Source organism: Carcharhinus amblyrhynchos, chromosome X, assembly GCF_965287045.1.
Source record: "Carcharhinus amblyrhynchos chromosome X, sCarAmb.v2.hapA, whole genome shotgun sequence".
Classification (NCBI taxonomy): Eukaryota; Metazoa; Chordata; class Chondrichthyes; order Carcharhiniformes; family Carcharhinidae; genus Carcharhinus; species Carcharhinus amblyrhynchos.
In genome coordinates, this window is record NC_137359.1 from 12,148,741 (window position 1) to 12,175,442 (window position 26,702).

General features: G+C 46.9%; 1 protein-coding gene across 10 annotated transcripts in view; it reads left to right on the forward strand.

Annotated features, from left to right (window-relative positions):
• The window catches only part of LOC145361876 (tensin-2-like), a 314,264-nt gene that overhangs the window by 254,706 nt on the left and 32,856 nt on the right, over positions 1 to 26,702 (forward strand). For all 10 annotated transcript variants that reach the window (XM_080217864.1, XM_080217866.1, XM_080217865.1 and 7 more), the window contains 3 exons: positions 96 to 212; positions 9,480 to 11,120; positions 14,990 to 15,182. In XM_080217864.1, coding sequence (XP_080073990.1) covers positions 96 to 212; positions 9,480 to 11,120; positions 14,990 to 15,182 — 1,951 coding nt within the window. The remainder of the gene's footprint in view (positions 1 to 95; positions 213 to 9,479; positions 11,121 to 14,989; positions 15,183 to 26,702) is intronic.

Here is a 26,702-nt window from a genome sequence, read left to right on the forward strand (position 1 = left end):
TGGTCAATCGATCTTATTGTGGACAAGGCAGCTAGCTGACTTGATGAGGACATATTAAAGGCAGCACTCAACCCTTCTCCTCTTCCCATCTACAGATGGAGACCATTTGAAGAATGACTCTACAGTGACTGTGGATTACAACACATCTGATCCCACTGTCCGGTGGGATTCTTATGAGAACTTCAACCTTCACCATGAGGATGGCCTGGAAGGTATTGGAATGAAACTCAGAATTTGGCTGATATAAAGCTGGTATAAAGACACTTTACCTGAATGCACAAAGCATTTGGAACAAAGTGAATGAGCTGATGGCGCAGATCAGCACAAATGGGTATGATCTAGTGGCCATTACGGAAACGTGGTTGCAGGGTGACAGGGACTGGGAGCTGAATGTCCAGGGGTATCAAGTGTTTAGGAAGGATAGATGGGAGAAAAAAGGGGGTGGGGTAGCTCTGTTAGTTAAGGATGATATCAGGGCGGTAGTAAGGGAAGATATAGGCTCCAAAGAGCAAAATGTGGAATCGTTGTGGGTGGAGATAAGGAACAGTAAGGGGAGGAAGACGCTGGTGGGTGTGGTCTATAGGCCCCCAAATAATAACTTAGAGGTGGGGTGGGCTATAAACAAGCAAATAAATGATGCGTGCAGAAATGGAACGGCGATAATTATGGGGGATTTCAATCTACATATTGATTGGTTGACCCAAGTCGGACACGGTGGGCTTGAGGAAGAGTTCTTGGAATGCTGTCAGAATAGTTCCCTTGAACAGTGTGTGACGGAACCTACGAGGGAGCGAGCTATCTTAGACCTGGTACTGTGTAACAAGGCAGGTAGAATTAGGGATCTTATTGTGAGGGACCCTCTTGGGACGAGCGATCATAGTATGGTTGAGTTTTTGATGCAGATGGAGGATGAGAAAGTAGGGTCCCGAACCCGTGTCCTCTGTTTGAACAGAGGGGAGTATGATAGGATGAGAGAGGAATTGGCAAATGTAGATTGGGGGTGCAGATTGGCTGGTAGGACGGCTGAGGAACAGTGGAGGATTTTTAAGGACATCTTTTTTGGTACTCAGCAGAAATATATTCTGACGGTAAAGAAGGAATGTAGGAGAAGGGATAACCAGCTATGGTTATCGAAGGAAATAAAGGAGAGTATTAAATTAAAAGCTGATGCGTTCAGAGTGGCTAAAAGTAGTGGGTGATTAGAAGATTGGAAAAGGTTTAAAAATCAACAAAGAATGACTAAGAAGTTGATAAAGAAAGGAAGGATAGACTATGAAGCTAAACTAGCACTCAATATAAAAAAGGACAGTAAGAGTTTTTACAAATATATAAAGAGGAGGAGGCTGGCTAGAGTGAATGTTGGACCCTTAGAGGATGAGAGGGGGGATTTAGTGGTGGGAGATGAGGAAATGGCTGAGGCCTTAAATAAGTTTTTTGCCTTGGTCTTCACGGAGGAGGACATGAATAGTTTGCCGGATATTAAAGATAGAAGGATGGTAGGAGTTGAGGGCCTGAATGCGATTACTGTCACTAGAGAGGTAGTGCTTGATAGACTAATGGGACTGAAGGTGGACAAGTCCCTAGGACCGGATGGAATGCATCCCAGGGTCCTGAAGGAAATGGCAGAGGTGATAGTGGACGCCTTAGTAATTATTTACCAAAATTCGCTGGATTCCGGGGAAGTGCCGGAAGATTGGAAAATGGCTAATGTTACGCCACTGTTTAAAAAAGATAGCAGACAAAAGGCAGGGAATTATAAGCCGGTTAGTTTAACATCTGTAGTTGGAAAAATGCTTGAATCCGTCATCAAAGACAAAATAGCAAGGCACCTAGAAAGGAATGGTTTGATCGAGCAGACGTGGCACAGATCGTTAAGGGGAAGTCGTGTTTGACAAATTTATTGGATTTCTATGAGGATGTGACTAGTGCGGTAGACAGAGGGGAACCAGTGGATGTGGTGTTTTTAGATTTTCAAAAGGCGTTTGATAAGGTGGCTCATAAAAGGTTGCTACAGAAGGTTAGGGTGCACAGAGTTGGAGGTAAGGTATTAGCGTGGATAGAGGATTGGCTGTCTAATAGGAAGCAGAGAGTTGGTATCAATGGGTGCTATTCTGATTGGCGGTTGGTGACTAGTGGAGTGCCGCAGGGATCGGTGCTGGGGCCTCAGCTATTTACCATTTATATAGATGATCTGGAGGAGGGAACCGAGTGTAGGGTGACGAAATTTGCTGATGACACAAAGATGAGTGGAAAAGCAAATTGCGTGGAGGGTGTGGAAAGTCTGCAGAGGGATCTGGATAGGCTGAGCGAGTGGGCGAGGACCTGGCAGATGGAGTATAATGTTGGCAAGTGTGAGGTTATCCACTTTGGCAGAAATAATAGTAGGAGGGATTACTATTTAAAGGGCGAAAAGCTGCAGCATGCTACGGTGCAGAGGGACCTGGGGGTCCTTGTGCACGAATCGCAAAAACCCAGTCTGCAGGTGCAGCAGGTGATCAAGAAGGCGAATGGAATGTTGGCCTTTATAGCGAGGGGGATAGAATATAAATGATGGGGATATGCCAGTGTTGGACTGGGGTAAACACAGTAAAAAGTCTGACAACACCAGGTTTCAGTCCAACCAATTTATTTGATAGTAAATTCACTAGCTTTCGGGTTAGCCACTTTGTCAGGTGAATGGAGAGTTCTGGCCTCAGACAGAGCATATAAAGCACAGACAGTTTATAGATTACTGATTAGAATGCGAATCTTTACACCTAACCTGCTGTTCAAGTCTTAAAGTGGCCGACAATGTGTGTGGAAGGAGCACTGATCACAGGTTAAAGAGATGTAAATAAGAACATAAGAAATAGGAGCAGGAGTAGGCCATCCAGCCCTTCGAACCTGCCCCGCCATTCAGTAAGATCATGGCTGATCTGTCGCTGCTCAGTTCCACTTTCCCGCCCTCTCCCCATAACCCTTAATCCCCTCTCCTATCAAAAACCCATCAACCCGCGTCTTAAAAATATTTTGCGAGGCAGCCTCCACCACTTCAACGGGCAGAGAATTCCAGAGATTCACCACCCTTTGAGTGAAGAAGTTCCTCCTCAACTCCGTTCTAAACCACCCCCCTTTTATCTTGAGGCTGTGCCCCCTAGTCCTATTGTCTTTTTTGAGCGGGAAGAGTCTTTCCACCTCTATCCTATCCATCCCATTCATCATCTTATACGTCTCAATGAGATCTCCTCTCATTCTTCTAAACTCTAACGAGTACAAGCCCAGTTTATTCAGCCTCTCCTCATAGCTCAACCCCTCCTCATAGCTCAACCCCCTCAACTCCGGTATCAGCCTAGTAAATCTCCTCTGCACTCCCTCCAAGGCCAAAATATCTTTGCGCAGGTGCGGCGCCCAAAAATGCACACAGTACTCCAGTTGCGGCCTCACCAATGCCCTATACAGCTGCAGCAAGACCTCCCTACTTTTATATTCAATCCCCCTCGCTATGAAGGCCAGCATCCCATTCGCCTTCCTGACCACCTGCTGCACCTGCAAGCTGGGTTTTTGCGACTCATGCACAAGGACCCCGAGGTCCCTCTGCACCGTCGCCTGCTGCAGTTTTTCGCCCCGTAAGTAATAGTCCTTCCTACCATTTTTCCTACCAAAGTGGACCACCTCACACTTGCCAACATTAAATTCCATTTGCCATTTCCTGGCCTATTCGCCCAGCCTATCTAGATCCTTCTGCAGACTCTCCACACCCTCCGCACAATTTGCCGTTCCCCCAATCTTGGTGTCATCAGCAAATTTCGACACTCTACACTCGGTTCCCTCCTCCAGATCATCTATATAAATGGTAAAAAGCTGAGGCCCCAGCACCGACCCCTGGGGCACTCCACTAGTCACCATCCGCCAATCCAAATAGCACCCATTGACCCCCACTCTCTGCCTCCTATTTGACAACCAATCCTCTATCCACGCTAACACCCTACCCCCAACTCCATGTCCCTCGACCTTCTGCAATAACCTCTTGTGAGGCACTTTGTCAAACGCCTTCTGAAAATCTAGAAAGACCACATCCACCGGCTCTCCTCTATCCACCGCCCTAGACACATCCTCATAGAACTCCAGTAAATTTGTCAGACACGACTTCCCTTTAATGAAACCGTGCTGCGTCTGCTCTATCAAGCAATTCCCTTCAAGATGCCTTGCAATTTCCTCCTTAATGACAGATTCTAACATTTTACCTACCACAGACGTTAAACTAACCGGCCTATAATTCCCCGCCTTTTGCCTGGCACCCTTCTTAAACAACGGCGTAACATTGTCCCAGCACGGTTCAGACCAACCCCATCCCTCCCGAACAGGTCCCACCTACCCCAATACTGGTGCCAGTGCCCCATAAATTCAAACCCATTCCTCCCACACCAATCCCTGAGCCACCCATTCACTTCCTTAATCCTGTCAACCCTACGCCCATCTGCACACGGTTCAGGCAGTAGCCCAGAGATAACCACCTTGTCGGTTCTACTTTTTTGCACTTCCCCGGAATCCAGCGACGTTTGGAAAATAACCACCAAGGCATCCACTATCACCTCCGCCATTTCTTTCAGAACCCTCGGATGCATTCCATCCGGTCCTGGGGACTTGTCCACAATCAGCCCCTCCAGTCTGTCGAGCACCGCCTTTCTAGTAACAGTAATGTCATTAAGACCCTCCAGTCCTACCACCTTTCTATCGCTAACACCCAGCAAATTATTCACGTCCTCCTCCGTGAAGACAGAAACAAAAAAGTTATTCAATACCTTAGCCATATCCCCATCCCCTACCACTAGGTCCCCTTTCTCATCCTCTAAAGGACCAACATTCACCCTAGCCAGCCTCTTCCTTTTTATGTATTTATAAAAACTTTTCATACTTCATACTGTATTGTCTCCAGACAGTACAGTGAATGAGGTTTTGCAAAAAGTGGTCATGGGCATTCAGCCTCTGACCTTCGGGTAAGCGTTCTCCAAGGCGGCCTTCACGACACACGACAGCGCAGAGTCGCTGAGCAGAGACTGATAGCCAAGTTCCACACACATGAGGACGGTCTCAACAGGGATCTTGGGTTCATGTCGCACTATCTGTAACCCCCGTGACTTGCCTGGGTTTGCAAAACCTCACTCACTGTGCTGTCTGGAGACAGTACAGATGACCAGAAGCTTGGTCAAAGAGGTTGGTTTTAAAGTGTGTCTTAAAGGAGGAGAATGAGATAGAGAAGTTCAGTGAGGGAATTCCTGAGTTTGGGACCCAGACAGCTGAAGGCACAGCTGCCAATAATGGAGCAATTTAGAATTGGGGATGTTCAAGCGGCTGGAGTTAAGAGGAGTGCAGAGATCTGAGAGTTGGAGCAGATTACAGAGATAGGGAGGGGTGAGGCCATGGAGGGATTTGAAAATAAGGATGATAATTTTAAAATCAAGACATTGCTAGACCAGGAGCCAGTGTAGGTCAGTGGGTGAGAGGGGAAAGGGACTCAATGTGAGTTAGGTCATGAGCAGCAGAGCTTTGGATGATCTCAAGTTTACAGAGGGTAGAGCAGCCCTGTGGGAGAGTACAGTGGGAGAGCAGCCAGGAGTGAATCGGAATAGTCAAGTCTGGATATAAGGCATGGTGAGTGGTGATAGAAATTCAACCACTTTCAAACCGCTTGGAAGTAATGTTTGTAAGGATATATTTCAATTTGAGCAGGAAGGCAATAGTTTGAACACACTGGCCTTCTCTTTTAGTCTTTACTAACTGTGAGCAGTCACAATTAGAAACAGAGGAATTAGGAGCGGAAGTAGGCAATTCAACTCTTTGAGCCTCCTCCGCCAGTCAGATCATGACTGATTTCTCCCTGGTCTCAAATCTTCCTTCCCACCTGTTCCCCATATCCCTTTTTTATTAGAAGTATGCCTGAATCCTTCTTGAAACCATTCAACAATTCAGATTCCACTGCGCTATGGGGCAGCGAGTTCCACAAATTCACCACCCTCTGGGAGAAGTAGTTCCTCCTCATCTCAATTTTAAATCTACTGCCTCTCACCCTATACCTGTGGCCTCTTGTTCTAAATCGCCCCATATGAGGAAACATTAGGTTTACATTTGCTTTATCAATCCCTTTTAAAAATTTATACACCTTGATCAGATCCCCCTCATCCTTTTAAACTCCAGCGAGTACAAGCCCAAACTGTTTAATCTCTCCTCATACGTCAACCCTTTCCTCTTCGGAGTCAGTCTGGTAAATCTCCTATGAACTGCCTCAATGCCACCACATCCTTCCTCAAATGAGACCAAAACTGGACACAATACTCCAGATGTGGTCTCACCAACACCCTAAACAATTGCAACAATACTTCACTACTTTTATTCCCCAATCCTTTTGCATTTAATGCCAATATTCCACTTACCTTTTTTATTGTATGCTGTACCTGCATACTGACTATCTGCGATTCATGAACAAAGACACATAGACCCCTCTGCCCAGATGCATTTCAAATCTGCTTTCCATTTAGATAATAACTTGCCTTTCTATTTTTTCTGCCAAAATGGATCGCATCACACTTAGAATGTGGCCTCTGTTCTCACGTAGGATCTGAGACAGCGAATTTGTGCATAACAGACTCCCACAAATAATAATGTGATTATGACCATACCTAAAAACAAGGAGCAGGAGTAGGCCACTCAAGCCTGCTTTGCCATTCAGTAAGATCATGGCTGGTCTGATTATAACTTGAAACTCACCTTCCTGCCCACCCCAGGTAACCTTTCACCCCCTTGTTAATCAATAATCTATCTAGCTCCACCTTAAAAATATTCAAAGACTCTGCTTCCACTGTCTTTTGAGGAAGCGTTCCAAAGACCCACGACCCTCTGAGAGAGAAAAATTCTCCTCGTATCTGCCTTAAATGGGTGACCCTTTATTTTTAAACAGTGAAGCCAGTTCTAGAATCTCCCATAAGAAGAAATATCTTTTCTACATCCATCCTGTCAAGACCCCTCAGGATCTTATGTGTTTCAATCATGTTGCCTCTTACAATTCTAAACTGCAGTGGATAGAAACCAAAATCATCCAACCTTTCCTCATAAGACAGCCCGTTCATTCCATAATCAAGTAAACCTTCTCTGAACTGCTTCCAATGCATTTACATTCTTCCTTAAATAAGGAAACCAACTCTAGATGTGGTCTCACCAGTGCCTTTTATAACTGAAGCGTAACCTCCCTATTTTTATAGTCAATTCCCCTCACAATAAACAATAACATTCTATTAGCTTTCCTAATGACTTGCTGTACTTGGATACTAATCTCTTGTGATTCATGCACTAGGACACCCAGATCCCTCTGCATCTCTGCAACTTTCACCATTTAGATAATATGCTTTTTCATTCTTCCTGCCAAAATAGACAATTTCACATTATACATACATGACCACGTCATCTGTTTTGTGATGTTGGGTGAGGGATAAATATTGGTCAGGACACCAGGGAGCTCAAGGAGCCTGCTCTTCTTAAAAATGGCACCCAGGAATCTTTTACGTCCACCTGTGAATGTCTCATCTGAAAGACTCTTTGACAGTTCAGTTATCCCTCAGTACTGCACTGGAGTGTCAGCCTAGATTTTGGTGCTCAAGGCTTTGGAGTGAGAAGCTGTCTGAGTGAGATTGCCAATTAGGGGAGACTTGGGTCAGTTTGCCTATTGAAGAGCAGGTTACACGTCGCCCAGCTCATTCCAAAAAGAGGTCTTGCAGGTAGAAAACAAAGGAGACTTTTGATCAGGCCAGACTGGCTGAATTCAAACTCAGATGGCAGAAAAGTGCCCAAATTTCCATGTTGCCCAGTGAGTCTCTTTGTCCAACATATAATTACAAATCACTTTACACAAATATTTTCCTTCCTCTGAGCAGAAACTTCATTGTAACCACTGTTTTAAAAAATACATATATCTCCTTCCCTTACACATCTGTGTTGACAAGAACAACAGCCAAAAGTAACATCCATGAGTTTGAAAGAGTGTGTACACATGCCTGATTGCAGCCAGGAATCTGGAGACAAAATGCTTCCAGAATAGATCAAGTTTAATCTCCTGTCCACAAATTTGCTTTTGTCAACACACCTGGGGAACATGCAATCAGAACCCAGTGGACCAAAGTGGATTTCTTTGCATGGCAACCCTATACCTTTTCAAAGCAAGGTCCAAAGTTTGGTTGCTATATCATTCTGGAATCTACATTTGTAACCACAGGGGACGGTGGAAGTTAAAAGAACCTTTATTACTGAGTGCCTGCAAGATGATGAGTTTAGCTGGGAAATCAGCCTAGATTTAGTAGCAAAAGGCCAGAGGTAAACATATCACACGCATGACAAAAACAGAAAATGCTGGAAAATCTCAGCTGGTCTGACAGCATCTGTGGAGAGAGAATAGAGCCAATGTTTGTCACAGATAAATGTATTTTGACCTCCTCCTGCCACTGAACTAGTTACACATTTTGAGGGATTGGATTACTATTTAGTCCCTCTTGATTTATGCCAGGATGATATTTTATTTATTCACTTCAGGATGTGGGTGTTGTTAGCAAGGCCAGTATTTATTATCCATCCCTAATTGCCCCTTGAGAAGGTGGTGGTGAGCTGACTTCTTCAACCGCTGCAGTCCATATGGCGTACCACAGTGCTGTTAGGGAATGAGTTTCAGGATTTTGACACAGTGGCAGTGAAGGAATGGCGATACGTTCCCAAATCAGGATGGTGAGTGACTTGGAGCGGAGCTTGCAGGTGGTGGTGTTCCCATGTATCTGCTGTCCTTGCCCTTCTAGATGGAAATGGTCATGGGTTTGGGAGCTGCTGCCTATGGAACCTTGGTGAATTACAATAGAAACCATAGAAAAGTTACAGCACTGAAGGAGGCCATTCAGCCCATCTTGTCCATGCCAGCCAGAGGACACCTAGGTGCCCTTTTAAATCCCACCTTCCTGCACCCAGCCCATAGCCCTGTAGCTTCCAGCACTTAAGGTGCAGATCCAGGTAATTTTTAAAGAAATTTAGGGCCTCTGCATCCACCACAACTCGGGCAGCGAATTCCAGACACCCACCACCCTCTGCATTAAAAAAAGGTTCTTCCTCTTCCAATTGCTGGAGTACAACTTGTAGATGGTACACATTGCTGCTACTTTGCATCAGGGGTACATCTTATAGATCAAGGTAAAATTGCCATAGTCCCACATGACCATAGACTACTCTCCCCTTTGACAGGGAGCGCTGACTAGTAGTGATTCAACCTGAGGATCACCCTAACTGTGTTATATATAAAAAACACATTTATAATATATACATAGTCAATGACTGTTAGATATTAGCACCTGCCTGTCTTAATCCTGGATGTATAGGATAGATTTTAAATGTATAAGAATGGGCTTTATCTAATATGCAACTTCAGTGTAATTCTGCCACAGCACTAACTATAACGCTTTCCTTTTTGTAAGGAGTACCACATACACGAGGCCCACTCGATGGAAGTCTCTATGCCAAAGTGAAGAAAAGAAGTCCCAGCACTGGTACCGCCAATGGTAGCCCATTAAGCGTTGTGTCCGTCCACTGTGGGCACACCTTGTCTGTCAGCACGGACTCTGGTCATTCCACTGCTTCAGTGAAGACAGAAGAGCACAGTATCAGCACAAGGCAAACTCCATCACAAGTGGAGAAGGAGCAGTTGGATCAGCTTCTCAGTGGGTTTGGAATGGCTGCAGTGAAGAACATGCACATGCACAATGTGGCTGCACAACCTGGGATAGTCTCACAGAGTCGTGCCAATGGGCGACCTGTCCCCAATGAAAGGGAGACTGACATTCTGGATGATGATGACAGCTGTGAGATGAATCGATTTGCCACTTTACCAAGGAACATTCATCACACTGCTCATCCCTATCCTTTCAAAGCCAGCCATCAATCACCAGAACGCAGAATACCTGGATATAGCCACAGTCCTGATGAGATTCGAAACAATATGTACTATAGGCCTGATTTAACTCTGGACCAACGAAGACCCATGTATGAAAGGAACATGCCACAAATGAATGAAATGGGGTTGGAGGGTAGGCCGCATGATTCTTATGCCCATGTGAGAAACATAGACAGCCTTCACCACCAGGCCGCAATGTTAGAAAGAATGAACTACCAAAGGCCACGCAATGAAGTACTTCAGGTGTACTCACCTGTGTTCCATCAGTATCCTTGTGCAGAGAGAATGTCTCAAGGTCCTATTCATCGAGTAAGACATCGAGATGATGTCCAGAGAGATCATGAGCTGAAAACAAGCAGGAACCGACTACTTGATTATCGCCAGGTGGAAGGTCTCCTCGATGGACAGCATGTACAGTTTCTTGAGCAAGACCCTTCTGAGATTATTTCGCATGGTTGTGCCTGTCGGAATTGTTCCTTAAAAATGTCAGAAGAGGAGCTCGAGAGATCAGCAGCAGCATTTAACACACTGAAACTGGATCATGACTCCTTGTACCAGCACCCTTGTCCTCCTGATCCAGATATATGGCAGCATGAGCATTTGAAGCCACATTTGGTAAACCACCCGATAAGAAATGGTCAGGCACCTCCGCCACTTCCTTTACTGATGCCTGAACATTCATATAGCCAGTACCCAAGAGGGCACGGATACAGCCCATTCAGTTATAACCATGTACCTGCCAATATTCCATTACCAGCACCAATGGTGCACACGTATCCCTCTCAGATATCACCCTCCTCTCACAGACAGCTTCAGAGAGGTATGGAAGGATCTCCTGAATCACCTGCTCATTTCCTAAGGTATCCAGAATTAAAATACAACCCAGATTATCAACAACATTCACACTGTAGTTGTCCATACGATCATTATCAGGAGCAGCACTGTGCCAACAGAAACTGTGAAGGCTTTCCAGGTAGTCCACTCATGTCATCTTCAGTGTTGGGGCCTACTGCTCAAGGCCCACAGAGGTCTGGTTCTACATCGCCAGAGGCTCTGAGTTTATCTCAGCTTCCATTGAGAAAGCCAAGTATCTGTGACCGAGCAGCGAGAACAGCAGATGAAGATCAGCAAAGCAGAGAAGCCACTCTTCCACACCAATTATCTGGTGAGTAGTGATCAAGGTAAATCACGTCCCTTGGCTGTTTGTTATTATTTAAATTAATTATAAATGTCTCTCGGAGGCTTCTTGATCTCAGATTCATAATTAGATTCTAAAGCAACCGGATATTTCTCACATCTAATATCCTAGATCATGATGATTTGTACAGGTGTCCTGAATTGATGTGAACTGTTGGGATCTCATAGGACCAGTTGCATTCTCACTGATAAATGGGGTGAAAATGTTATTGTGAGGGGTTACAAAACTTGTCCCAGGGTTATTTTGACAAAGTAAAATGAAAGCAATCATTTGCCACAGGATGTTAGAAGGTTAGATTTTTTTTGTTGAACAGTAAAAGGCCATTTGTGCTTGAGAAGTTTGGTATTATTTGTTAACCTCACTTCAGCTACTGTCCCCCTCAGTATATTCCTCAATCCCTTCCCTCTCCAGAAACACACACAGCTGCTTCTGAAATCCATTTCGACTGTACCTCAGTGACTTTCCCTGGTAACTTATTCGACAAATTTACTACCTTCTGTGATTAAAGAATATGGGGTACAGTTGAATACTCTTCCTGGGTTTAATTTTCCAAATATTGACTTTGCGTGGGTGGCAATGCAATATGAAACGTCCTTATTTTTAATTGGTGCTTCCTGGTATTTAAACATCATACCAAAGCCAACAATTTGTCCAATTGATCAATCCCCTTCATAAGTTTGAAAACTCTTTGTCTTCCATTTCTAAAGAGAGCCAGCCTATCCTTAACTTATCTTTAAGTTAGATTCCTGGGTGGGATTTTCCGACCTTCCCACTGGGAGGATCATCCAGTCCCGCCAAAGGTGATCCTGTGGCAGGTTCCTCAGCAGCAACATGGGTGAGCTGCGTAAAATGCCATAGACATCAGTGGGTCCAGAAGATCCTGCTGGCAGCCAATGCGAGCCATCTCCACTGCTGGAAACATGCTGGGGATGGGGGGAAGCAAGTTTTTTGAATCACTCAGTTTAACCACATTGGTGTTCATTTCATTTTCCCCTTTGGCTGCAGTCACTTTCAGTCATGTGTGCATGTGTGTTAGATGGCCCTCTGACAGCTAACATGTTAATGCTATCCAGAACATCTGTAAGACCCCTTTCTACTTCTGCCAACCCTTTCTCTTTAACTGTCTGAGGACATGATTTTCCTCCCTGTTTTGACAGTGTCTGCAGCTCCATTAGTTTTATGATGTCACGTCAAAAAGCACTGAGTTCCACTGGTACTACAAATCAAAGAACAATCATCTCATCCTTTTGGCCCCACCCATTGAGCTCAATAAGCCAGACTTATTTAAAGAACATAAGAAATAGGAGCAGGAGTAGGCCATCTAGCCCTTCGAGCCTGCCCCGCCATTCAATAAGATCATGGCTGATCTGTTGTGGCTCAGTTCCACTTTTCCGCCTTCTCCCCATAACCCTTAATCCCCTTGCCTATCAAAAACCTATCTACCCGCATCTTAAATATATTTAGCGAGGCAGCCTCCACCACTTCAATGGGCAGAGAATTCCAGAGATTCACCACCCTTTGAGTGAAAAAGTTCCTCCTCAGCTCCGTTCTAAACTGCCCCCCCTTTATCTTGAGGCTGTGCCCTCTAGTCCTACTGTCCTTTCTGAGCGGGAAGAGCCTCTCCACCACTATCCTATCCATCCCATTCATCATCTTATATGTCTCAATGAGATCTCCCCTCATTCTTCTAAACTCTAACGAGTACAAGCCTAGTTTATTCAGCCTCTCCTCATAGTTCAACCCCCTCAACTCCGGTATCAGCCTAGTGAACCTCCTCTGCACTCCCTCCAAGGCCAAAATATCCTTGCGTAAGTGCGGCGACCAAAACTGCACACAGTACTCCAGCTGCGGCCTCACCAGTGCCCTGGACAGTTGCAGCAAGACCTCCCTACTTTTATATTCAATCCCCCTCGCTATGAAGGCCAGCATCCCATTCGCCTTCCTGACCACCTGCTGCACCTGCAGGCTGGGTTTTTGCGACTGATGCACAAGGACCCCGAGGTCCCTCTGCACTGTTGCATGCTGCAGTTTTTCGCCATGTAAGTAGTAGTCCTTCCTACCATTATTCCTACCAAAGTGGACAACTTCACACTTGCCAACATTAAATTCCATTTGCCAGTTCCTGGCCCATTCGCCCAGCCTATCTAGATCCTTCTGCAGACTTCCCACACCCTCCACGCAATTTGCTGTTCCACCAATCTTGGTGTCATCAGCAAATTTCGACACCATTACACTCGGTTCCCTCCTCCAGATCATCTATATAAATGGTAAATAGCTGAGGCCCCAGCACCGATCCCTGGGGCACTCCACTAGTCACCATATTGTACCCAAGTGCAGTCAGGGTTTATAGGCTGCAGTTTTAACAATCTACATCAATAAATTATTAAAAATCACACACAGGGTGTTGTTCCTAAACCTTGTTTTCTGATTGTCATTATTTTTGCATCAGTATTTATGATTGTAATTTTTTTATGTCAACAGCCCCCATTCAATTTTGCTAAACCAACTGTCAGTGTAGTTTCAGCTACTGGGTGACATCATGAAGCATGTTTCACAACTGCCACTCCCAACTCCATTCGCATGTAGCATTCCACAAACCATTCACTAGCAGCTATGATGTATTCATTGAAGCACACTCACTGACTGGAAAATCAATGGCTGACCCATCTATGTCAACCTGGGAAGTTAGAACCAGATTTAACAGTAATTAGACAATTAGTTGCCTGAAGTTGAGGCTTCCACCCCCATGTGGGAGGAAGTTCCATCTCCTAGAGCTGTCAGCCAATCAGGTTGTGAGCAGTTCTGCAGTCCCAGCAGCACCAGTGGGAGCAGTGGTCATTGCTGGGACTGCAAAAGGCCCCAGTGATGCACAGCAATGGAGGCTGGATACAAAGCTGTTTTTCTGGAGCCAGTCAGATAAGTCGTGACTGATGGAGGAATGTGGGGGTGCTTCAAGCAGCTGTGGTCCTTAGGGATGGAAGGAGGCCATTAATTGGCCACTTTGAGGGCCTCCATTGGCCTAAAGGGGAAGGCAGATGACCTGACACCAACCCTGTTCAGTAAGACACCAACAGAGATGGGTAGGTGATAGACATAGTATCCTCTGCTGTGCCAGCTAATTTTATGCCCCACTGTTGCCTGTCAACCCGCTCCTGGGGTTTGGTGTGTTTATTTCTTGCCAATTATGTTGTTATGGTTTGTTAATGTCATGTCAGTTACATTGGTGTTTGTTAATGTCAGTTATATTGTTATGGTTAAGAGAAACAGGTGATGGGTATTCGTTGAGTACTTGTAAATGGGGGGGGCAGCTGGGATACTGGGGGGAGTGGAGGAGAGGAGTGAGACTGAACAAGTCGACAAACTTTCTCAATGAAGAAAAGCCCTGTGTCTTTGTTTTGGCTTCACCAACTGGCTTAGATCCTATCAACAGGGTGGAGATAAAATTCTTTATCTGTCCTTGAGCTGTTGTCACTTACAAAGACCGGGCACATGCTCATAAGAATGACTTTGGTGCTGATAGCTTACATTCCCCTAGCTGTTATTTTTATACTGGCATTGGCACACTTAAAATATACATCTCACTTTAAGATGAAATCCTTCAGAGCTATCAGCTAGGAAGAATCTCCATATTCAGGACAGGAGAGAATTGAGGAAGAAATAATAAAAGCACTTGCTCACATCAAAGCATTCATCAGGACAGTCAAAGACATTGCTTCTGTTATCAAACATGTGTGGCTATACAGCTTGTAATTATCTTCATCAGAAATTGTTAAAGACTTACCTAAAACAGAGTTAAAGGTAACACACTAAGTACATGTTGTCTTCACTCCTCTTAGATGTCCAACTCAATATTGATCCAGCATCCCAGGAGAAAGAAACTTCTGTGTCTCTCAGTCCTGGAGAACTTCTGAATCCTGAGATTCAGCAGAAACACCATCGCGAAGGCATGGTAATCTGCACATCTGTCACTCTCGTGACTGAACCATCGTCCCCTGTATACACAAGCAGCCCTGTGTCTAAAACTGAAAGGTATGTTTCTTGTTTTGTCACACTGAGGTGTACTTCGGAAACTAAATTGGAAACTTGTTTTTTGTATTTGTTCAAGGGATGTGGGTGTCACTGGCTCGGCCAGCATTTGTTGCCCAGCACTAATTACCCCTTGAGAAAGTGGTGGTGAGCTGCCTCCTTGAACTGCTGCAGCCTCTGTGGTGCAGGTACACCCCACAGTACTGTTAGGGAGAGAGTTCCAGGATTTTGATCCAGCAAGTGAAGGAAAGGTGATATAATTCCAAGTCAGGATGGTGAGTAACTTGGAGGGAACTTCCAGGTGGAGATGTTCCCAGGTATCTGCTGCTTCTAGGAGGTAAATGTTGCAGGTTTGGAACGTGCTGTCGAAGGAGCCTTGGTGAGTTGCTGAAGTACAGGTTTGGACTGCTTGAGTTTGGATGATTAGGAAGAAAAGATCACGAACAATATGCTTCTCTCTCTGTCTGCACAATGTGAAAATAAAGAGTCATTCACTGTCTTCCACTCTAACTCTCTGTCTCTCTCCAGGCTGGTAGGACTGCTGGCCTCCTCAGTCCTGCTACTATCTTCAAACATGAACTTAGCATCACCTAACCGCCATTCCCTAAATTACCTTACCTATACTCCTACTCTTTCCAGTCTTGGTGGTACCCTCTTCATAGGTTCCTCACTCTAGGTTCTTTGCAGTCAAATTGTTAGCGAAGCTGGCCATCTGGATAGCAGGCCTGCCCATCCACTGAAGTGCCAGTGTATTTGGTGCCCTTTTTTTTGAATGAGGAGCATGGATAGCATTGCTGAGAAGCTCTGGAAAATAATATGAAATTTGCATTCTTAAAAATAATGTAGCAAGACACACGGCAAACTAAACAACCGAAAGCCTCATTTGATAACAGAAAATGTTAGAAATACTCAGCAGGTCTGGCAGCATCTGAGATGACAGCAACAGTCAACGTTTCAGGTCAGTGATCTTTCGTCAGAACTGGAAAAAGTTTGAGATGTAACAGATTTGGAGCAAGTGCAGAGGCAAGAAAAGGGGGGAGAGAGGAAATATTAAAAGGAAAAATCTGTGATGGGGGTAAAATAGAGAGAGTGAATGACAAAAAAAGATTAATGATGTCAGGCCAAAGAGAGTGGTATTGCAACAAGTAAAAAAATAAAAGATGGGTCGAGAGGAGGTGTGGAAAAGCTTGGTGTTTGGAATAGAAAGTTTGGTGTTTATAGCTAAATCCATCCAATTCTTTCTTTTAGAAAATACACCATTCTTTTAATGACGCAGCAATGTACAAGTTTTTTGCTACCTTAAAATAGCCCACGTAAATTTAGTGAAAAGTGGTGACTGTGCCAAAAATATTAAATTATTTCTGACAACGCCTCCAGGAACAGTTAAAAACCACATTAGATCTGCCAGAAAGTGAAGGAAGAAATAAATCACTAGCAGCCTATAACATGATGCCTCGGAGACATTAAGACATACCTGGTGAAAAGTATTAAATGGCTGGTGGCCAAAGAGATACAACATTTGTCATAGAACCATAGAATGGTTACAGCAAAAAAAGAGGTCATTTGGCCCATCATGTACATGTTGGCTCTCTGCAAGAGCAACTCATCGGGTCCCACCCCACTGTATTTTCCCCATAACCCTGTTTTCTCTTCAGATAATGAACTAATTCCTATTTGAAAGCCCCAGTTGAATCTGTCTCCACCACACTCTTAGACAGTGCATTCCAGATCCTAACTTAAGTAAAGTTAAAGTTTATTTACTAGTCACAAGTAAGGCTTAAATTAACACTGCAATGAAGTTACTATGAAATTCCCCTATTCGCCACACTCCAGCACCTGTTTGGGTCAATGCACGTAACCAGCACATCTTTCAGAATGTGGAAGGAAACTGGAGCACCCAGAGGAAACCCACGCAGACATGGGGAGAACGTGTAAACTCCACGCGGATAGTGACCCAAGCCGGGAATCAAACCCAGGTCCGTAGTGCTGTGAAGCAACAGTGCTAACCACTGTGCTACCGTGTCATCCACTGCTACTGTGCCACCCACAGCATGTAACTTGTGTAAAAACATTTTTCCTCCTCTTAAACTGATGTCCCCTAGTTTTAGCTCCATCTATCCATGGGAACAGTTTCCCCCTATCTACTCTGTCCACATCACTCATGATTTTGAACTCTATGTTTCTGTTTTTTTCCTGCTAAGAGAAATGTATTCAAATAACGAAAATGTTAAAAACTACTATTAAAGATGTTATAGCAGGGTGCTCAGAAAAATTCAAGGTAATCAAGCAGTGTCAACATGGCTTTGTGAGTTAACCAAGTTATTGAAGAAGTCACATATGCTGTAGATAAAGGGGATCCAGTGACGGTACTGTACGTAGACATTTCATAAGGTGCCACATCAAAGGTTATTGTGGAAAATAAAAGCTCATGGTATGTGAGGTGGGGGGTAACATATTGACATGGATTGAAGATTGGCTGGCTAGCAGGAGTTTGCATAATTGAGTTTTTTTCCTGGTTGGCAGGGTGTGATGAGTAGTGTACCACAGGGAATCTGTGCTGGGGGCTCAAGATTTTACAATTTATATAAATATCTTGGATGAAGGGACTGAAGGTAAGGTTGCTAAATTTGCTGACGACATAAAGATAGGTAGGAAAGTAAAGTGTGAAGAGGACGTGAGGAGGCTACAAAGGGACGTAGATAGGTTAAGTGAGTGGGCAAAAATCTGGCAAATTATGTATAATGTGGGCAAATGTGAAATTGTCCATTTTGGCAGGAAGAATAAAAAAGAAGCTTATTATCTAAATGGTGAGAGATTACAGAACTATGAGGTGCAGAGGGACCTGGATGTCCTAGTGCATAAATCACAAAAGGCTGACATACAGATACAGCAAATAATTAGGAAAGCCAATAGAATGTTATCATTTATCGTCAGGGGAATTGATTACAAAAGCAGAGAGGTTATGCTTCAGTTGTACAAGGCATCAGTTAGACCACTCTGGATGTTATGTACGGTATTGGTCTCCTTATTTAAGGAAAGATGTAAATGCATTAGAAGCAGTTCAAAGAATGTTTACTAGACAAGTAGCAAGATTGAGTGAGTTGTCTTAGCAGGAAAGATTAGACAGGCGAGGCTTGTATCCACTAGAGTTTAGAAGAGTAAGAGGCAACTTGATTGAAATATGAGATCCTGTCGGTTATTGACAGGGTGAATGTGGAGCGGATGTTTCCTCTTGTGGGGAAGCTAGAACTAGGGGTCATCGTTTAAAATTAAGGGGTCATTCATTTAAGACAGAGATTAGAAATGTTTTCCCTCAGAGGGTGGTGAGTCTCTGGAACACTCTTCCTCAAAATACAGTGCAAGCTGAGTCTTTGAATATGTTTAAGGCAGAGCTAGATAGATTCTTGATTAACAAGGGTGTGGAAGGTTCTTGGGAGTAGGCAGGAAGGTGAGGTTGAAGTTACAATCCGATCAGCCATGATCTTTTTGAATGGCAGAGCAGACTCGAGGGGCTGAGTGGCCTACTCCTGCTCCTAATTCATATGTTTGTATGTTCTGTTGAAGGGGAGTTGTGACAACTATGTGGGAGTAATGGGCAAATAATTCTTCTTCTGCTTTCCCATGACAAGCCAAGACTGCCTAATGTGAAAATCATACACTCCCAAGCCCAGGAATTTCTATCCATTAACCTTCAGACGGAAGATCATGGTGTGTGTGTGTGCATGTGTGACCCCCTTCAGGATGATGTGCTCTGCCCTGCAACAGTAAGATAAAAACTGTGTTTTTATCACATTGAAAGCATGGTAAACGCTCATCAACTGATATGATGACCACTAATCATTTTCTGGTTAATAGTAGGTGAGCCTAGGCATCTTGCATCCATTCCTAAAGGGCGCCAAAGGCTTGGTGTTTTCAGAGATATTAAGGGAAGGGTGATGTGACTCGACTGGAATTAGCTTGATAGGAGTGCTGGCTTCCACTTACCTCATAGCTGCGTAATTGAGCAGAGAATGGATCATACATGTAGCAGGTGGAAGCTGTCCATGGAGCACTGTAACAACATAGATTCTGGCACACAGGCAGCCATTTGGGAGGCTGACTTTCGGCATTTATGTGGCTGTCTGTCTCTTGGTTACAAATCACCTCCATTGTTGCGAATACATCAGCTGCCTCATAAAATGAGTGATAATGTAAAGTCCTGTGAACTGTTCAAGTTTTACTCTGCTCCCGCCTGCTGCCCAGCAGTTCTCCATCTGAAAGTTATGTTGGACTCTCTCATGTTGCTAGTTTCCTACAGTGAACATCAGCACAACACATAACAAGGGTGGACCAAACACCCCATTCATACTAGTCTAATCAGCAGTGTCAGTGGAAGCAACCTTAACAACAGTTTAAAAAAAAACCCATTGAGCATTTATATAGCACCTTCAACACAGTAAAATGTCTCAAAATGCTTGACAAGACTGGTTATCAAATAAACTTTGACCAAACCACGTAAGGAGATAGTGGAGACAGATGACCAAAAACTTAATCAGAGGTTAAGTTTTAGGGAGTGTCTGAGAGGAGGAGAGAAACAGAACATACACACTCACACCCTTCTCTCTCACTCACATCTCTTTCTCACACTCTCTCACACACTCTCTTTCTCACACTCGCTCTTTCTCACACAACATTATAACAGCCTACAAACGATACAAAAATCTGACAGACATGCTAATCAGAAGCTGGATAAAACAACCCAAGGAGGGAAAATGTAGAAGCAGAAACTGCAAGACCAGCGGACACCTGGTAACACCAGAGGGAATAAGGAACCATCACACCAATACCAGTGTAGCACTAAAGTCAAAAATCAAATGTGACCAACGCAATATAGTGTATGCCATCCAGTGTAAAACATACAACATAATATACATAGGGGAAATGCGCAACACACTAGGGGAAAGACTCTCCAGACACCTCAGTTAGATTAGGACGGAGAAGGAAAACAAGGCCACAAACAGACATTTCATGCAATATGGCATGGAAGCCCTAACTATTATTGGGACTAGACACAAATGTTCATTGGACCACAGCAGAAAGAAAATGAGCAGAGAAAGAGTGGACCTATAGAATGAAAACCTTATTGCCTTATGGCCTAAACCTAAGACACGGAAGCTCACAAACCACACAAGAACAGGGATAGGTAAGGACCTAACAGGGCAAACATCCAGAACACACGAATGATAAATAATGAACAGAAACCAATAACATACCCAGGCAAGCACCACGGGAAGGAATGGGGAAACGTAACACAACAGGAAAACCATAACAAACACAAATCACATACCAAGAGGGAACCACAGCTGAACGGGTCACTAATTGCCATGTCCCCCCAACACAAACATCGACGAAGGCCAGACAGAACCCCCCAAACAGACCCAAAGATGAATCAACCATCCCCAAAACAAACTTCCCCCGACCCCAGACTTTTTCCCAAACAAATGCCAGAGCAGGAGAAGGAGGATATAAGGGAACCACAACAAGGAGGAGAAGGTATGGAACAAGAAGGGGGCACAGGAGATCAACCATGAGGACAGAAGGCAAACAAATAAGGGAGAACCACGATAGACAGCAGGAAAATCAGCATTGTGAGAAGACAGACATGTAAGCCATTCATCTAAGGGCAGCACGGTAGCGCAGTGGTTAGTACTGTTATCTCACAGGGCCAGGACCCAAACTGGGATCCTGGCTTGGATCTCTACCTGTGTGGAGTTTGCATGTTCTCCCCATGCTTGCGTGGTTTTCTTCCATGCACTCTGGTTTCCTCCCACACTCCAAAGATGTGCTAGTTAAGTGAATTGGCCATACTAAACTCCCCCTTGGTGTATCCTTCCACAGTAACTTCATTATATTGTTAATGTAAGCCTACTGAAGACACTAATTAATTAATAAATAAACGAATAAATTGTCTATGAAGTAATTTTTGCACTGCCAGCAAAAGACCTATCCTCATACCAAACCCATAAACCATCCAAATTAACAGGAATGTCCCTGCACCAGCGTGCTCTGCCAACTACTGCCCCCACACCAATCTGATACATACTACCCAAATCCAGACCACGACATCCTGCCCACCACAACATAAAACACCCACAAAGAATACAAAGTCACCCTATCCCACCAGCTCTGGGAGCCCTCTCACTCCACCCACCCTAACAGGCACACATGGGAGATGAAAGCGCTAAGGCAGGGTAGGACAACAAACCACCCTTCAACCAAAAACCTACCCACCAACATTCCTATCAGGAAACCCGCAGGACATTCATCCCTGACCTCTTGCCTCTTCCCCCACCCCCCAACCCGCACCTCCAGTAGCCCACTGACTACTCCCTCAGTAGCCCACCCACTAACAAAACTAGGGCGGCACGGTAGCACAGTGGTTAGCACTGCTGCTTCACAGCTCCAGGGTTCTGGGCTTGATTCCCAGCTCGGGTCCCTGTCTGTGTGGAGTTTGCACATTCTCCTTGTGTCTGCGTGGGTTTCCTCCGGATGCTCTGGTTTCCTCCCACAGTCCAAAGATGTGCGGGTTAGGTTGATTGGCCATGCTAAAATTGCCCCTTAGTGTCCTGAGATGTGTAGGTTAGAGGGATTAGTGGGTAAAAAAAAAATGTCGGGATAGTGGGGTACGGCCTGGGTGGGATTGTGGTCAGTGCAAACCCAATGGGCCGAATGGCCTTTTCTGTATTGTAGGGTTTCTATCATTTCTATGAAAACATTCTACACGGTTCCTGCTAGAAAAATCAGAATCTGACTCAGCAAAAGAAACAAAACCTCCCCAGCCAGGAAACCCCCAAAAACAATTATCCAACAGACACATCACTTGGACATCCATTCCAGCCTGCGGAAACACATAAACACCCAACCTAGCAGCCCCCTCCTCCTAACACAGACTACCTCAACAACCACCTCCCCCCACAACCACCTAAAATACAACAGGAACAGAATATCACCCTGTTTTCCTTTGTCCTTTCCCCTGCCCATCCCTTCTCTTCTGGCACAGTACGGTACCCCCCATACATCGCCCCTCACAAGAAAAACCTAACACGGATAATAATATATGATATATAAGAAAAAGGCCCAGGAGGCAAAAAGCACCACGGGGAGCAACAAGGGTTGCACGTGATCCAAAAGAAGAGTGGCAGAGCGCGAAGAAAAGGGAACATGTCCTCTCTCTGCCCGATCCCAAAAATCTCCGTCCCACATCTCTCTCGCTCCCCCACACTCTGTCACACTGTCTGTCTCTCAGACACTCTCTCTCTCACACATCTCTCTCACACACTCTCTCTCTCACACACACACACTCTCTCTCTCACACACACACTTTCACACACTCTCTCTCACACACACACTCTCTCTCTCTCCCACACTCTCTCTCTCTCTCCCACACTCTCTCTCTCTCTCCCACACTCTCTCTCTCTCCCACACTCTCTCTCTCTCCCCCACTCTCTCTCTCTCCCACACTCTCTCTCTTTCCCACACTCTCCCTCTCCCACACACTCTCTTGCCCACACTCTCTCTGCCTCTCTCCCCCACACTCACTTTGTTCCCTCTCACACTCTCTCTCTCTCCCACACTCTCTCTCTCTCCCACACTCTCTCTCTCTCCCACACTCTCTCTCTCTCCCACACTCTCTCTCTCTCCCACACTCTCTCTCTCTCCCACACTCTCTCTCTCTCCCACACTCTCTCTCTCTCTCCCACACTCTCTCTCTCTCCCACACTCTCTCTCTCTCTCCCACACTCTCTCTCTCTCCCACACTCTCTCTCTCTCCCACACTCTCTCTCTCTCCCACACTCTCTCTCTCCCACACTCTCTCTCTCTCCCACACTCTCTCTCTCTCCCACACTCTCTCTCTCTCCCACACTCTCTCTCTCTCCCACACTCTCTCTCTCTCCCACACTCTCTCTCTCTCCCACACCTCTCTCTCTCCCACACTCTCACTCTCTCCCACACTCTCTCTCCCCCACACTCTCTCTCTCTCCCACACTCTCTCTCTCTCCCACACTCTCTCTCTCCCCCACACTCTCTCTCTCCCCCACACTCTCTCTCTCCCCCACACTCTCTCTCTCCCCCACACTCTCTCTCTCCCCCACACTCTCTCTCTTCCCCACACTCTCTCTCTCCCCCACACTCTCTCTCTCCCCACACTCTCTCTCTCCCCCACACTCTCTCTCCCCCACACTCTCTCTCTCTCTCCCACACTCTCTCTCTCTCTCCACACTCTCTCTCTCTCTCCCACACTCTCTCTCTCTCTCCCCACACTCTCTCTCTCCCACACTCTCTCTCTCTCTCCCACACTCTCTCTCTCTCTCCCACACTCTCTCTCTCTCTCCCCACACTCTCTCTCTCTCCCACACTCTCTCTCTCTCTCCCACACTCTCTCCCACACTCTCTCTCTCTCCCACACTCTCTCTCTCTCCCACACTCTCTCTCTCCCCCACACTCTCTCTCTCCCCCACACTCTCTCTCTCCCCCACACTCTCTCTCTCCCCCACACTCTCTCTCCCCCACACTCTCTCTCTCCCCCACACTCTCTCTCTCCCCCACACTCTCTCTCTCTCCCCACACTCTCTCTCTCTCCCACACACTCTCTATCTCTCTCTCTCCCACACTCTCTCTCTCTCTCTCTCCCACACTCTCTCTCTCTCTCTCTCTCCCACACTCTCTCTCTCTCTCTCTCTCCCACACTCTCTCTCTCTCCCACACTCTCTCTCTCTCCCACACTCCCTCTCTCTCCCACACTCTCTCTCTCTCCCACACTCTCTCTCTCCCACACTCTCTCTCTCCCACACTCTCTCTCTCTCCCACACTCTCTCTCTCTCCCACACTCTCTCTCTCCCCCACACTCTCTCTCCCCCACACTCTCTCTCTCCCCACACTCTCTCTCCCCCACACTCTCTCTCTCCCCACACTCTCTCTCTCCCACACTCTCTCTCTCCCCCACACTCTCTCTCCCCCACACTCTCTCTCTCCCCCACACTCTCTCTCTCCCCCACACTCTCTCTCTCCCCCACACTCTCTCTCTCCCCCACACTCTCTCTCTCCCCCACACTCTCTCTCTCCCCCACACTCTCTCTCCCCCACACTCTCTCTCTCCCCCACACTCTCTCTCTCCCCCACACTCTCTCTCTCCCCCCCACACCTCTCTCTCCCCCACACTCTCTCTCTCCCCCACACTCTCTCTCTCCCCCACACCTCTCTCTCTCCCCACACTCTCTATCTCTCTCTCTCCCACACTCTCTCTCTCTCTCTCTCCCACACTCTCTCTCTCTTCTCTCTCTCCCACACTCTCTCTCTCTCTCTCTCTCCCACACTCCTCTCTCTCTCTCTCTCTCCCACACTCTCTCTCTCTCCCACACTCCCTCTCTCTCCCACACTCTCTCTCTCCCCACACTCTCTCTCTCCCCCACACTCTCTCTCTCCCCCACACTCTCTCTCTCCCCCACACTCTCTCTCTCCCCCACACTCTCTCTCTCCCCCACACTCTCTCTCTCCCCCACACTCTCTCTCTCCCCCACACTCTCTCTCTCCCCCACACTCTCTCTCTCCCCCACACTCTCTCTCTCCCCCACACTCTCTCTCTCCCCCACACTCTCTCTCTCCCCCACACTCTCTCTCTCCCCCACACTCTCTCTCTCCCCCACACTCTCTCTCTCCCCCACACTCTCTCTCTCCCCCACACTCTCTCTCTCCCCACACTCTCTCTCTCCCCCACACTCTCTCTCTCCCCCACACTCTCTCTCTCCCCCACACTCTCTCTCTCCCCCACACTCTCTCTCTCCCCCACACTCTCTCTCTCCCCACACTCTCTCTCTCCCCCACACTCTCTCTCTCCCCCACACTCTCTCTCCCCCACACTCTCTCTCCCCCACACTCGCTCTCCCCCACACTCTCTCTCCCCCACACTCTCTCTCCCCCACACTCTCTCTCCCCCACACTCTCTCTCCCCCACACTCTCTCTCCCCCACACTCTCTCTCCCCCACACTCTCTCTCCCCCACACTCTCTCTCCCCCACACTCTCTCTCCCCCACACTCTCTCTCCCCCACACTCTCTCTCCCCCACACTCCTCCTCTCCCCACACTCTCTCTCCCCCACACTCTCTCTCCCCCACACTCTCTCTCCCCCACACTCTCTCTCCCCCACACTCTCTCTCCCCACACTCTCTCTCTCCCACACTCTCTCTCTCTCCCACACTCTCTCTCTCCCACACTCTCTCTCTCCCACACTCTCTCTCTCCCACACTCTCTCTCTCCCACACTCACTCTCTCCCACACTCACTCTCTCCCACACTCACTCTCTCCCACACTCACTCTCTCCCACACTCACTCTCTCCCACACTCTCACTCTCTCCCACATTCTCTCTCTCCCCCGCACTCTCTCTCTCTTTCTCCTGCACTCTCTCCTTCCTGCACTCTCTCTCTCCTTCCTGCACTCTCTCTCTCCCACACACTCTCTCTCTCCCACACACTCTCTCTCTCTCCCACACACTCTCTCTCTCTCCCACTCTCTCTCTCTCTCCACACTCTCTCTCTCTCCCACACTCGATCGAGTCACTCTCTCCCACACTCTCACTCTCTCCCACACTCTCACTCTCTCCCACACTCTCACTCTCTCCCACACTCGCACTCTCTCCCACACTCGCACTCTCTCCCACACTCGCACTCTCTCCCACACTCGCACTCTCTCCCACACTCGCACTCTCTCCCACACTCGCACTCTCTCCCACACTCGCACTCTCTCCCACACTCGCACTCTCTCCCACACTCGCACTCTCTCCCACACTCGCACTCTCTCCCACACTCGCACTGTCTCCCACACTCGCACTGTCTCCCACACTCGCACTGTCTCCCACACTCGCACTGTCTCCCACACTCGCACTGTCTCCCACACTCGCACTGTCTCCCACACTCGCACTGTCTCCCACACTCGCACTGTCTCCCACACTCGCACTGTCTCCCACACTCGCACTGTCTCCCACACTCGCACTGTCTCCCACACTCGCACTGTCTCCCACACTCGCACTGTCTCCCACACTCGCACTGTCTCCCACACTCGCACTGTCTCCCACACTCGCACTGTCTCCCACACTCGCACTGTCTCCCACACTCGCACTCTCTCCCACACTCGCACTGTCTCCCACACTCGCACTCTCTCCCACACTCGCACTCTCTCCCACACTCGCACTCTCTCCCACACTCGCACTCTCTCCCACACTCGCACTCTCTCCCACACTCGCACTCTCTCCCACACTCGCACTCTCTCCCACACTCGCACTCTCTCCCACACTCGCACTCTCTCCCACACTCGCACTCTCTCCCACACTCGCACTCTCTCCCACACTCGCACTCTCTCCCACACTCGCACTCTCTCCCACACTCGCACTCTCTCCCACACTCTCTCTCTCTCTCCCACACACTCTCTCTCTCTCTCTCCCACACTCTCTCTCTCTCTCTCTCTCCCACACTCTCTCTCTCTCTCTCTC